General features: G+C 32.5%; 1 protein-coding gene across 1 annotated transcript in view; it reads right to left on the reverse strand.

Moving 5' to 3' along the window:
* The window catches only part of KHDRBS2 (KH domain containing, RNA binding, signal transduction associated 2), a 613,407-nt gene that overhangs the window by 47,657 nt on the left and 549,694 nt on the right, over positions 1 to 16,056 (reverse strand). Inside the window, exon 7 of the mRNA XM_011945628.1 lies at positions 5,456 to 5,538. Within this exon, the coding sequence (XP_011801018.1) occupies positions 5,456 to 5,538 (83 nt within the window). The remainder of the gene's footprint in view (positions 1 to 5,455; positions 5,539 to 16,056) is intronic.

Here is a 16,056-nt window from a genome sequence, read left to right on the forward strand (position 1 = left end):
AAAATGGACACTCTAACATCACAATTAAAAGAACTAGAGAAGCAAGAGCAAACACATTCAAAAGCTAGCAGAAGGCAAGAAATAACTAAGATCAGAGCAAAACTGAAGGAGATAGAGACACAAAATCCCTCCAAAAAATCAATGAATCCAGGAGTTGGTTTTTTGGAAAATGCCAAAAGCAATTGCAACAATAGCAAAAATTGACAAGTGATATCTAACTAAAGAGCTTCTTCTGCACAGCAAAAGAAGCTATCATCAGAATGAACAGACAGTCTATAGAATGGAAGAAAAATTTTGCAACCTATACATCTGTCAAAGGTCTAATATCTAGAGTCTACAAGGACCTTAAACAAATTTACAGGAAAAAAACAAACAACCCCATTAAAAACTGGGCAAAGGACCTGAACAGATACTTCTCAAAAGAATATATATATGTGACCAACAAACATGAAAAAAGCTCAACATCACTGATCATTAGAGAAAAATCGAAACCAAAATGGATAACATTTCACATGCGTCAAAATTGCTATTATTAAAAAGTCAAAAAACAACAGATGCTGGAGAAGTTGCAGGCAAAAAGAAACACTTTTACACTGTTGGTGGCAGCATAAATTAGTTCAACTGTTGTGGAAGACAGTGGGTTGATTTCTCAAAGACCTAGAAGCAGAAATACCCTTTGACCCAGCAATCTCATCACTGGGTATATACCCAAAGTAATATAAATAATTTTATTATAAAGATACATGCACACATATGTTCACTGCCACACTATTCACAATAGCAAAGACATGGAATCAACCTAAACCTAACCGCCCAACAATGATAGACTGGATATAGAAGATGTGGTACATATACACCATGGAATACTATGCAGCCATAAAAAGGAATGAGATCCTGTTCTTTGCAGGGACATGGATACATGGATGAACTTGGAAGCCATTATCCTCAGCAAACTAATGCGGGAACAGAAAACCAAAAACCACACATTCTTTTATTAAGCGGGAACTAAATGATGAGAACACATGGACACACGGTGGGAACAAGACACACTGGGGCCTCTTGGAGGGGGCCTGTGGAGGGAGAGAGGGCATCAGGAAGAATAACTAATGGATGCTGGGCTTAATCCCTAGGTAATAGGATAATCTGTGCAGCAAACCATCATGGTACTTGTTTACCTATGTAATACACCTGAACATCCTACACATGGACTCCTGAATTTAAAATAAAAGTTGAAGAAAAAAAAAGATTTAGCTACAAAGATATTAATCACATATTTGTTTAGAGTTATAATTAAAAATAACTTAAAATTTAACTGTACTAGAATGATTAAATTGTGATCCAATCATACAATGAAACAATCTACAGGCACTAAAGATTATGTTGTAGACATGCATTTATTAACATAGATATATGTTCTTATGTGCTGGTGAGTTAAAATTAAATTTAAAAACAGTTTGTAATATATGATTTCAAATATAGGTAGATGTATTAACACACATGAAAGATAGATAAAAAGATGACGCATTGATAAGCAGATACTCCAAAAATGTTCACAACAGCTATTTTTGGGTGGCTGTATTTATCTTCTTCTTTCTTACTATATTTTCTTTTTAAAAAAACTTTTACATTCAGGGATATAAGTGAAGGCTTGTTATTAAATTAGTTCAACCATTGTGGAAGGCAACGTAATGATTTCTCAAAGACCTAAAGTCAAAAATACCACTGTACCCAACAATCCCATTACTGAGCATATACCCAAAGGAATATAAATCATTCTACTATAAAAACACATGCATGTGTATGTTTATTGCAGCACTAGTCACAATAGCAAAGACATGGAATCAACCTAAATGCCCATCACTGATAGACGGAATGAAGAAAATGTGGTAGGTATACACCATGGAATACAATGCAGCCATAAAAATGAACGAGATCATGTCCTTTGCAGGCACATGGATGGATGTGGGGGCCATTATCCTTAGCAAACGAACACAGGAACAGAAAACAAAATACCACATGTTCCCACTTATAAGTGGGAGCTAAATGATGAGAACACATGGGCGCACATTGGGGAACAACACACACTGGGGCCTTTTGACCTTCAGAAGGAGGGAGAGGATCAGGAAAAAGAACTGATGGTATGAGGCTTAAAACCTAGGTGATGAAATAATCTGTACAACAAACCTCCATGACAGATGAATGTTTTCATTTCACTTGGGTAAATACTGAACAGAAGAATTGCTGGGTCGTATGGTAAATGTAGGTCAACTTCATAAGCGACTGCCTAGTTGTTTTCCAAAGTGGTTTACAGTTTTACATCCCTATCAGCAATATATGAGCATTGCAGTTGCTCCACATCCTCACAAACATTTGATAATTCAATCTGTTTAATGTTAGCCATCCCACAATCTGTACTAGTATCTAATTGTGCTTTTAACTTCAATTTTCCTAATGAATAATGATGTTGAACATATTTTTAGATTCTTACTTGCAATTTGTATATCTTCTTTGGTGAAATGTCTTTCAAATTTTTTGCCCATTTTTTAAAAAGTCAGGTTATTTATCTGATTCTAAAGTTTTAGTAGTTTTTACATATTTTGGATACAATCAAAGATATTCTTTAGAAATAGATATTTTGCTAATACTGCTTCACAGTTTGTAGCTTGCCCTTGCCATTTTATTTAATAACAGTGTCTTTTAGAGAACAAAATTTAATTTTGATAAAATACAATTGATTTTAAAAAATCTAAAGGCAGGCATTAAACATCTTACCTAATAAAAACTCCAGTGTGTGTATCTATTTCAATTAGAAATTGGCATGATATTAAAAAAATTATTTTTCACTGAGTTTTCTGAAAAAATAGTTTACTAATTAATACATTTACTCACTTTTCATTTATTTATTCAACAAATCTTTATTGAGAACCTCTAGTGTTCCAGAAACCGTACCAGTATTGAGGATATAATTTTGACCAAAATAGGCATTTTATCCAACTAATTGCATCACCTACTTTCTTTGTCCCTCTGGCTTAAGAGTCAAGTATCAGAGAAGCACATAAATATTCTGTCAGTAAATATGATATATGTAATTCTGAATTTTTTATTCCCTTTGAGGAATGAGGCTCTTATTTTGTATCCCCATAGTGTAGAACATATTAGGCTCGACATTCACATACTCAACAATTATCCCTTCAGTGCATATCCCATGAAAGACCTCGTACCTGGTATTGTGAAACACATGAGGCTGTATTAGAAAAGGATTTGGAACAAATAGAGAAAATGATAAGGGACATGTACACAAATAATCCCAATGTAAAGCAGAGAAATAAATGCTATAGAAAAGTAAATATATGGTACTATTGGAATTCAGGGCAGAAACAGATTATTCCCCAAAACACAATAAAGAAGAGACTTTTTAGAAGAGTTGGCTTTTGAGCTGGGGCTGGAAGGATGGGAAGAATTTAGCTATAAAAATTGAGTGGATAGGAAAGGAGACAGGGAAGGCAGCAGAAGTGTGTAGAAAATGTCCCTTTACATATAAATTATACTTTATTGAAGCAAGTTTTATTCTAAAATTATTGTATATATCCATTACTATATGTGTGTATGTGTTCAATAATTCTAATATTCATTTTTCAGATATTCAAAGCTAAATTATCTTAATCCCATGTTTTTCTTCTTGTTTCTTAGGGTCAGTTAAGCCCACTTAAATCTCACCATAAGAAAGAGAAAGTCCCTCATTTTCAGAAAATTATTCCAAAATTTCTTCTATTTAAACATAGCTCTATAGAGATGCATCAAGAAATTATTTTAGTCTATTCTAATTGTGTTCGTCGAGTGTGGTAACCACACTTTCTATCAAGGGTTTCTGAAACTAGTTATGGAACTTTGTTATCACTGTTTTTATGTGCTAATGTATAATGATAAACTAACAATTTGATTGAAAATATTTGCAGATGGTCTAAACATGTAGCCAATTTGCATATAATACTCTGTTCAGTATCTGTAATGTGATGCAGAAATTACCCTAAGCCTAAATAACTGTGTTGTTTTCCAATATGTAATTGGGACAATTAAGATATTACAGCAAAAGCTCTTGGCTCATGATGGCTTCTCTATTTAACTTACTACAAATTAACCAATTATTCAATGTCAGTGATGGTCATTTCTACAGTGATAACTTAAGTCATACTTAGCTTTAAAGGTATCAGGTTCACACTCCTCTTATCTCTCATTGCCCACAATATTCCCTCTAAATAAAATTTCCCTTCAATACTTTTACTGTACTGTTGCTCAGGCCATGGAAAACTCACACTTCCTCAATACATGTAGATTTCTTCTAATCTATAATGACCTTAAAGTTGTTTATTTTTTGCCACTTCCCCTCACTCAAATATTACTTAAGTCTTAAAGGAGGTTTATTAATTAAGTCTCCATCGGTGCCAATAAAGTTGGCCAATAAATGATCAATGCTATAATGATTTTGCAACAATAAGTTCCATTGGCTTCTGTCAGTCACATAAATGGGAGACTCACTTAACTATCACATAGGCCCCCTGTATTTTCCTATGAAATTTATAACATTTTAAAGAAAAAAACCCGTGGGTGATTGAATTTTCTAAAAATGCATTTGTTTTACATCTATTTTATTCATAGTTAACAAAAATAAAAGCCAGACTCAAACGTTACATTATTGTGTTGCTTCTTCTTACAAGACATTCTAGAGAAGTAAAACTGTGGTAACGAAAAACAGATAGTTGGTTTCCAGGGCCTGAGGATGAGGGAGAAGTTGACTACAAAGGGCCATGAAGAAGCATTTTTGGATGTGAAAATGCTCTATATCTTAACTTCGGTGGTCGTTACACAGTAGTTTGCATCTGCCAAACATATACAACTATATGCTAAATGGGTAAATTTCATTATATATAAATAACATCTCAATAAATCTGACTTTGAAGAAGTAAACAATCATTTATATCCCAAATTTTGGGTCAATCTAAAGAGATATATTCAACAATCAATATGAGATCTATCAAGAAAGCAAAGGAATTCTTGATTCCCTAAGATGTTTCAAGAATTTCCCTCTTTCCAGAGTATCAATGACATTTTATTATCTTTTACAAATCAATATGACATTTTAGGAAAAAAAAAGCTACATTGAACAAGTGCCTTACTTTTATTATTGTCTTTTTTAAAAATCTAAAAATAACATTTAGTTAAATGCAAGCTTATTTAATGAGTTGAGTGGTGACACACTACTATTTCTTTGTTTGCAGTTGCAAGGTTATTATAGTTTACCTCTCACAGTCTGGTAAGCAACTTAATAATTCAGAGAGATAATGGAGAAAAAACACTACTAGAAATCCTCACATGATATAATTGACATTCAGATTCAAGAAACAAAATTGATAAGAGATAATTCTGAGAAGGCTGCTTTAGATAGCAAATGCCTTACCTTTGTGTTTGGGTCGCATAGCTGTTATCATAAGCTTCATAGGTCTGGTCATCATATTCACCCCCGTAGCCATCATCATAACCCTGAGATAAAAAATGGTAGAAACACCTGTTAGCAATCAATTTGATTAACTTTGACGTGTTTTCAGTTAGCACAATTTTATACAATGTGATCTTGGTTTAGATTTTATGTTGGGTAAGTAGCCACATATCACATTTTACTAGATTAATAATTCTCAAATAACCTTAAATCATATTTCATTGATCAGGTATTAATGTTTATTAAACTCAGCATATAACTGAAGCAGCAATATTTATCTAAGACTTGTTTACACTTTTCATCAATAATAATGACTAAGAAATTCAAAATAAGTTTTTCCATTTGGGTATACAAGAACAACTGTGATAACCTAATGGTGGTGTTAACATGTTTGTTACTACCCCACTGGGAGTTTTTTCTTCTCCTTTTAATAATCACAATTAAGATAGAAACTATAAACTATAGGATCCTTAAATTGTAGTCAACTTTCAGTAAAAATTATGGAGTCATTGCTGATTAAAATAAATAAATAAATAAAAGAAAAAAAAGAGGGAAGGAAAAAAGGAAAGAAGAAGTGAAATAAAGACTTTGTGGTTGGGCCTGATGGCTCATGCCTATAATCCCAGCACTTGGTGAGGCCAAGGTGGGCAGATCAGCTGAGGTCAGGAGTTCGAGATCAGCCCGGTCAACATGGCAAAACCCCATCTCTACTAAAAAATACAAAAAAATTTAGCCAGGCATGGTGGTGTGCGCCTGTAATCCCAGCCACTCAAGAGGCTGAGGCAGGGGAATCACTTGAACCTGGGAGGCACAGGTTGCAGTAAGCTGAGATTGTGCCATTGCACTCCAGCCTGGGCAACAAGAGTGAAACTCTGTTTCAAAAAAAAAAAAGACTTTGTGTACATGTGTACATTATATGATTTTTAAATCTCATAAGTAAAATAATGTTATGTGATGAGATTTATTACTCCAGTAAGTTATACTAACAAGCTAATGGAGATTTGTCATAGCAGCATGTTCAAACAAGCTAGTAATTATACACTCCAGTTATCAATCACTCTGAATGATTTAGTTTTGTTTCTCTTTGTGGTCATTAATTTTAAACACTAGCCATCCATCTCGATTATTCCCTACTTCTGGAGAAACCTTCAGGTTTTCTGTGCCTGGTGCTGGTGCATCTCTTTCCCTGGAATACAATTCCACCTTCCACCCTACCCTACCACTTCATAAATTCTTTTCATTTCTGGAGGCTTACAAATCTCTCTTCATCTTGTTCAAGAGTTTCAATAGAAAATACCTACATGTGAAATCTTTGACATTAACCTTGGCTAACACTTTTAAGTCCATTTGATGAAAAGACTAATACATTTATCAACTTAACAAATTTCTAAAAATTTTATTTATTTCTTCATTTTCATGTGGTTTAACCTTTATATAATGCTATTATTTACATATGAAGTTTTCTGAACCTAACTTCCATCTCTTGTCATTTTTCATTATATTTTTGCTCTGCAGTATGAAATAGTTTCTCTATTTGTTCCTTAAATACCCTAATTAGATAATATTGAGTCAACTTTTTTAATGTTCTAAAGTTAATTTTAGTATTTATAAAATAATTACATGCAGATTATTTAGAAATAATACAAACAAGCTTATATCCCCAAAATAGTAGTTCCTTGTCTTGTTCTCCTTTAACCTTCAGCTCTCTTTCAGTATTTTCATCTATTATTTTAGTATTTATTTTTGTGTTATTAACTAATACACCTAAGTTATTGTTGTTGGATTTATAAATTTTGTCATTTTCTATTGACTGTCCATTCAGGTTGTTAAATTTAGTTCTATTATTTCCCTTATCTTCCCAGTATAGTTTCATCATAATTTTTTATTAGTCAATATTAATATTACTGAGCGACAATACATAATTGTATCCTCTTATGACATGAATTATGTAATATAATTCTGTTTTTATTCTCATACACCTTTTCCTTTCTTCCAAAGTTGATAATTGTTCATTCATCTTATTATTTTCTTGGTTTTCCAAATATTTAGAAATGCCTTCATCAATTGTCCCAATGGTCATATTAAACTAGCAGTAATATTTCTAAGATTCAAAGACATCAGCTCATCCATAATGTTTTTATGTGTAACATGGAGACTATGACCGGAAGAACTGTGTCATTGCACTCTGTTCCACATTGATGAATTTCTAGGCCTGAAGGCCAAGGTGTTTTCCTAAGGCCTCTTTCACTATTGTTGGTATTGAATTTCCTTTGGCCAGATTCCATCTTTTCCTTGCTTTAATTTCTTGCTGAAACATCTCTTTCAATAACCTCTATTAAGAGACATTTTGGAGAAAAACATTTTGATTCTTTTTTGCTCAGCTTTACATTGCCCCCCTACTCACTGTAGCTTTTTTATTTTTTTGGTGATAAATTTCAATTATACAAAAGTTGGAATAAGAGGTCAATGGAAACTCATCCATCCTTCACCTAGATTCAACAATTATTGACATTTTGTCTCATTTGTGTTATCTTATATATACATTTTTTAAGAAACCATTTGCAAATTAGTTCCAGAAACATGATATTTTATCCCCAAATACTTCAGCTTTTATCTCCGGAGTGTAGGGACATTCTTCTATATAAATATATTATTATTACTCCTTAAAAATCACAATAATTCCACATTACTGTGAAGTCCCTAGTTAAATGTCTACAATTGTCCCAAGCATTTATGAATTTTGTAGCTATTTTAATCTTGCATAGCTATTTTTTAAAAATCATAACCCAATAAAGAATTTTGAATTGCATTTGATGATTATATCTGCTTAATGTTTTTAGAGCTAGCATAGTTCTCCAACCTTTTATTGCTTCCCATAATATTAACTTTTTTGATTGGTCCAAACCAACTGTTTTGTACACCACCCCACATTCTGTATTTGTCTGATTATACTCATAATTACATTCAGATTTAATATTTTTGAAAGAATGTCACATATGTGATATTGTATTGTACATTTACATTACTGGAAATTTTTAAATTGTCGTCTCATACTTAATTGGTTGGGTGGAGAAGTCTAGGCTGAAAAAAATGACTTTTAATCAGAATTTTGAGAACTTTGGTACAATATTTTTCACTATTCCATGTTAAAGTTGAGAAGTCCAATTACTTACATGTGACCTAGATTTGTTTTGTCTCTTTTTTATTTCTTCTGGATGCTTTTACAATTTTATCTCTGGTGTTCCGAAATTACAGAACGCAATGCCGTTGTGTATATAATATTAATATTGACTAATAAAAAGTTATGATGAAATTACATTGGGAAGATAAGTAAGGGAAATAATAGAACTGAATTTAACAACCTGAATGGTTGTGTGTGTGTTTCTTTTCATTCATTGTGTTGGGTGCTCAGTGAGCTCTTTCAATCTAGAGGCTTATATTCTTCAGTTGTGGAAACTGTCTGTCCATATTTCTTTCTTTCTTTTTTTTTTTTTTTTTTTAGAACCCTTACTAGTGAGATTGAGTCTATTGGGTTGGCACAGTAAATTTACTTTTTTGTCCTATATTATATCTCTTATTCTTTTTATGTTACTTCACACACACACACACATACACACATATACACACACACACAAACACACACACACAACTGTTAGGATGTGGAGTGGATGTTTTGTGTTCTCAGGTATAGTTTAAGCATGCTATTCTTAGCCCAAGGTCTCATCTCCTTTGTGGCGGGACAAGGGTTAATACCATAATTGGAGCTTTCTGGAGCTGCAAGAGTCAGGGCAGTCGAGCCCTCTATCTTGAGGATCCGCCTGGTCAGTTGTGAGGACATCCACAGGTGCTCCAAGGGGTGCAAACTTCTTTTTAGGAATCTGGCTTTTAGTCCTTCACCAAGATTATAGAAATATGGCTTCACTCACCTTTATTTCTTACTCAGGACTTAAGATCTCTAGCTTCCAACAGGAGGCAAGGCAGTTTTAATTTACTTGTTTTGTTCCACTTTATTTTTGTGTTTCTGTTTCTGAGCAGGGAGGTACGAGAACCAGGGATGGCAGTAGGTACTTTACTTGTCTTCAGGGCTCCAGGGCTCCTGAAATCGCTATGATTCCCCCATTTCCATCTGTTGAAATGCTACTGATTCCTCAAGGTCATTTTACATAATATCATCTTTAGAAATCTTTTCCACTTTCTACCAACCATATATTATTAACACTTAGTTCCCCAAATTCCAATAGCCTGTTGTTTTCTCTCATTGTTCTTAAAATACCTAAACATATACTGTATTTATTTTCTATAATTTTCTCTCTTTTTAGAATTGAAGCTTCTGAAAAGCAAGGACCATATCATAGTTTATAACCTTTTTGATGTATTGTAGTACTTAGCATAGTTTATTCCATAGAATAGTCATTTAACAAATATATATTGAATTGTTAAATTAGCCAAAGGAGACTATTCTTATCCACTGTAGATATGGATTAACATAAATTAATCACCACGAAAAGATAATTGTTTCAAATAATAAATACATAGAGCTATTGTCTCTATTTATGAAGAATATCTTTACTATTTGGCCCAGGAAGATTATTTCATTTTACTCCCTCACTTACTCTTTTACTTCTTTAAATGTTACACAGAAAATCCAGAGTAGATGGAAATCTTTCCTGTTAACCTAAAATTTCATGAAGCATATATAGTGCAATGTTCTCCAAATATCTGTACTTACTGTAAAAGGGACAGTAAATGGGGATATTTTTCTAATACTTGATGTATTTTTAAAACTATCATTTTATTAAGAAATGTGTATGTATGTAAATATTTATAAATATATATGTATGTATGTAAATGTATAGTACTACAAAACAGTAAACTATCATTAGACAACCATCACAAAATGAAAAGCATCGCAATGTTTAAGATGCCAACACTGCATCCTAAATATTAAAAACAGACTGTAAGTTATTCATTGGTATATTCTTATTGCATAAATCAGATCATTTTCCTAGCACTAAGGAAGTAGTAGGTGGATTTCTGAAGAAGCGAGAAAAAAGCAAGAGTGTTCTAGCAGCTAGGGCAGGGAGAGACAACCGCAGAGCCATAAAAGGCATGGACTCCGGCGTTATTCTGTCTGCATTCAAATCCTGAATCCGAATAAGATTCCCAGATGTGGAAACTCATAAGACGTAGGGGAGAATAAAGATAGAACATGGAATGTTTTATATAATATAGTTTTTATTCAGACCAATAAAGTTGTAGAAAAAGAAAACCATAGTTCTAGGAAACCATATTTATGTGGTTTTCTTAAGACAAGTAAAAATATGCATTGTGCTGATGATGGTCTAAGATAAATCAGTAACATAGACATGCTCCCTAAAAAGCCAGTCAGTATCTGCATGAGATTTAAGTTGAATATGAATATTCAATTAAGAAATCAAAACATAAAAAATCAAAAATTCTGAAATGATACTTTTTACATTTTTGCTTCATTGTTTTTGCTGTTTGAAGAGATTACTATCTTATTATGTCCTGGCTTATTAGTATATTTCTACTAAAAATACTACTTTATGGTACTTAAGTTATCAGAGTCCCAACGTAGAATTTCCTCAAGTACAAAGAGTACATCCGATGTGTCCAGTAAAAGAAAACCTTCTAAATAAATTAACAATTTTAACTTTACTTTCTTTTAGGTGTAGATAGATGATTTGATATCTCCCACAAAAAAGAAAATACTCAAGGAGATATGATTCATTCCTTTCTGGAACATGGTCATGAAAAATATCTCTTCTAAGATTTCTTTCTATCTGTGAAGTTATAAATTCTTTAGTTTTCTATTCTTTGAGTCAAACAAGACAAGTCCTCACAGGATCCTTGTGAAACATAATCTTGACTACTTTCTGATTATTTGCTAAGTCCTCTACAATGTACTTAAGGCACAATGTGAAGTGTGGGTCTAAAATGAAGACTGAGCTATAATGAAAGAAGGCAATTTATTTGTACCTTGCTATGAATTACAGATACTTTATGCATTTGGGTTTTGGGCAAGGAGCATACAGGATGAATACGTGTTACCATAAACACATATATTTATAAAATGAGCCCTTTCCAAATCTACCCTGGAAAATACATTTTTTTGTCTTTAATATGCCTACTAATTTCTCAAATTAATGAGGTCACTGACTTAAACACTTATTATTGAACTATGATTTCCAATTTTGGGTTGTCAAATCTAATAGTGGCTCTGCATATGAGCTTAAAATAATAGTAATTCATCAGATGTTATATTAACCACTGAAATACTTATTATCCAGGCATTAAACATAAGAGAAGATTCAGACATAAATCCTATCTTTGAGAAGTTCTTATCCAGTGTAGTTCTGGTAAACGCTTAATAACTACCTCTCCAAAAAATTGTATGCACATGTGTGTATGCACATATACATACAAATTAATTACTGACATAAAGCACAGGATTTATAAATATAGAATTTATTATAAATTCTATAAACATATAACTTCAGTGTGACTTGCAAAGTTTTTTGCAAAATCCACTATAAGTTTTTATAATTGTATTGCCACAATAGAATCCCAATACATCACAGCACAGATAAATGCTTGCTTATTATCTGATTCAGCAATGATGTCAATGTTATTGATAAACATGTAGGGTTCTGACATGACTGCTATTTGACATTTTTATTTATGTTGACCAGTAAAATGAAAGTGAAATCTCAAGTATATATGTCAGAATTTTACTTGTTTCTTAATGATAGGAGCAACTTTGCTCTGAACTAGACAATGGTTTTGACATACTAGAAGAGTATTTCCTCAATTTTGTGTTCCATTTACAATGTAAAGGCTACAGGCATGATATACTTTTAAATAAATAAAGTGTTCTGAATTAGACAATGGTTTTGACATGCTGGAAGAATATTTCCTCAATTTTGTGTTCCATTTACAATGTTAAGGCTATAGAGATAACTAACTTTTAAATGAAATCTGCATTATTAACATTTTTTCCATAGTTTTCTTACATCTAGATAATGAATAAAACAAAAAGTCAAGTCCTGGCTTTTAGCGTTTGCCAATATCTGTAGTGTAAAAACTCTTATTATAGCTGATTTTAAGCTATCACCATGTTACCACTGAAAACGGATTTGGGAAGAGGTGAACATTAACACACCATTTTATGTTATTTCCACCAAACAGATACACTAGACATAAATAACCGAAAGAGCACAGATTCTAACAAAATAGATACTGATGAGTCTGTAAATGTTTATCTTCAATATAATCTATTTAATTCTAAGTTATGTAATTTAATTTTCAATAATGACTGTGTTTAACAATTTACAAAATTCCTACAAATTTTACAAGAAATCTTGTGAGTCAGTATGAGTCACCTCTGCTCTTGGTTACTAGACGATATCAACAAATGTATATGCAATTGAAATACCAAAGAAAGCACTCTAAGAGTATGTAACAGGTGCTATGGAAGCACACTGGAGGAATGGCTAAATAGGTCTGAGGATTTCAAGCAGAATCTCTCCAAAAAGGTGCTGTTTGAGATTGGTGTTTCAGGATAAATAAATGTGTTTCAGGTGGACAAGCAGGTAAATGAGAGCATTCCATTTCCAGGTGCACCAAGTGTGAATGCATGCCATTATGAAAATAAATTGTGTTTTGTGAGCTGCTAGTAGCTGGATCTAACTAAAGCACAAAATGTCTAAGAAACAGTAGGGAGTTGGACTAAAGAGCAGAAGGGGTCAGGTCTGAATTGTGTTCTATAACTTGGTAAAGGGTTATCTGTATCTAGTAGGCAAAGAGCCACTGAAGGGTTCCAGGTGGTAGAATGACAAATTTAGATCAACATTTTATATATTTTATTTGACTCAAAAATAAAAATTACCAGGGCTTTTTAGAGTAGGCTCCATTTTCCCACTATTTTCTTGAACATGTTATCATAGTTACTGTAAAGTCCCTGAATGATAACTCTAACATCTGAATTATTCATGACTATTTTTTTCCTCTTAGTTTTTATTGATGTGTTATTGTTTTCAACATTCTTATGGCTTTTCACTAAACTGGTGATATGGTGTAAGGAAATTTGTGAAAACTTTGGCTGATGGTATTTTCTTCCAAAAAGCATTAAGTGTGTTCTTGCCAGGTCATTAGGATAGCAACAGGTAACTGTGATACCATTAAGAGTTGGTTTCAGGCAGCTGGATATACCAGTTTGAAGCTTAGACAGTTAGAGCTAGAGATATGGCTCTGGTAGTCATCAACATATACATGGCAACCATAATAACCACCACTGTGCACAGTGTCCACTGAGAAGAGAAACTTAATTTACAGAAAGCTCTACGTGAACACAATGTTCCAAGCACTACTTCCGCTCTAGGAAATGAGGGCACAAGGTCAACTGTTATAAATATATTTTGTACAGAAAGACCCCACTTAAAAAAATCAGTCTTGAATTTACACAAAAGATATTATTTCTTTAATGGCCTTATTAAATCCCCATGCCAATGTTTTTTTTTTATTGTTGTTGTTGTTCTTGTTTAACAGAGACCTGTGAAAATTTCTGGCTCTTCTTTTACGTGCATTACTACCCCATAGACACAGAATCAAAAAGTTCCAAAAAGTAAAAAAATGGAAACATAAACAGAATATATGTTAAATTACCTGTAGATAGAGCTTTTCTAATCAGCACTAGTTTACGGAGCCTAAGGTATTTGAAGATTGCTTGTAACTCAGAAAAGGGAATCATCACATTAAAACAGTTTAGAAACATCTCACCACATATTTTAGAAAATAAATGTGTTTTCAAACTATTATATCACATCACTGACAGTTCAGATAATTTTTAAAAATAATTTCAACTTTTATTCTAGATTAAGGGGGTACATGTGCATGTTTGTTACATGAGTATACTGCATTATGCTGAGGTTTAGGGTATAAATAGTCCTATCACCCAGGTAGTGAGTATAGGACTCAATAGGTAGTTTTTCTTTACCTATTTAAAAAGTCAAGTAGGACCACAGGAAATTGCCATTTTTGTAAGTCAAAAATTGTCAAATGTTGTTAATTTCCTAAGGTTCAACCTAATGCTAATATTAGAAACTGTGAAATTGACATGTTTTTGTCAACTAAAGAGAACAAAAGTGTCTTGTGATACCGGTGAGTTATTGTGGCTTCTAGAAGAAAATCATTTAGAAACTTAAATGATACAAAATGTCATCCTGACTCTGTTACATACCCACATTTTCCATAAAGACTTTAAAAATTAACAGGTCTTTGTGACAGATTTAGCACCTGTTCATTATTTTCATTTGGATTTTATTTTCTATAAAAGGTCACCAGGTATTACAATAAAATACATAAATTAAGGGAAGTAATGTGGAATATTCTTATACAATTGAGAGAAAAATAAAGTGAAGAAAGCAATAATAATCAAGAACCATAAAAGATTCTATAATTAAGTAATTTAATTATGAGGGTCAAGATAATAAATTGTCACCGAAAACTAAAATGCTAGGCACAAAAGCGATTTGCAAATGCTGCCCTTTAATATTATTGAATGTAATTAACAGGTCAGATAGGAACTTAACATTTAAGTTACTTTACGAAGTGTGGTTAATTCTTAAAAACACGTCCCTGTCTTAGCTCATTTAGACCATAAAATGCATAGAATGTCTACTTCATATACGATCTCTTGTTACTACAAAAGCACTTCATGGTAATAATTAAAAATTTAAAACATAAAATATTAATAAAACAAAAACTAACTGTACAATGCCAATATTTTGATAGTTAATATTTCTTTAGGATATAAATTATTAATGCTTGTGTAGCCTCTTGACCATAGGTTACTTATACTTTTCCATGTATTTTTTCTTAAAAATGTTACATTCTATCTGTGATATTGTTACATTCTCTCTCTGATATTGTATAGTTGAGTTTCTGATAAAATAAGAAATATTTTAATAGTCTCTTCCATCTCTTTGTTCCCACTGAAAGCATGACTAGATTGCTGGCTTGGGATAATATGGCAATGGTTACTCCCCAGTATGCAGCTTTTGTTACTGATGCAACATGGGAACTCATTATGTGTTGAAAACCATATGAGAGCATAAAGGTCCACATCCTCATTGAGGTCATTAAACCTAACAGTTTAGCTCTGTAATTAGGCAATATACTTAAATCTTTGGAGTTTTCTATAGAAATCAGCAAATCAGTCTCTAATAAAAGGAAGCTATTCTGTACCTTCCTTTCCTATGTCGATTGTAGCTGCTAAACAATTTTCCCTTATATATGTACACTCAATATGAAGGCTGGAAATTACATATTTCTGAAATCTAGATTCTTTGGAAATTAAAAGCTCCTATGGAACTACAAGACGATCTCTGACAGCCATGCATATGCAACCCAGTATTCTACATTAACAAATTAATCTCTGGGGAGGCTAATGCTAACTTTTCAATCAGCCCAGTAAAATCAAATACCAAACCTCAAGAGACACTTGAGGAAGTTGTATATATTTAAAAATAAAATTAATAATA

This window comes from Colobus angolensis, unplaced genomic scaffold (assembly GCF_000951035.1).
Source record: "Colobus angolensis palliatus isolate OR3802 unplaced genomic scaffold, Cang.pa_1.0 Scaffold241, whole genome shotgun sequence".
Lineage (NCBI taxonomy): Eukaryota > Metazoa > Chordata > Mammalia > Primates > Cercopithecidae > Colobus > Colobus angolensis.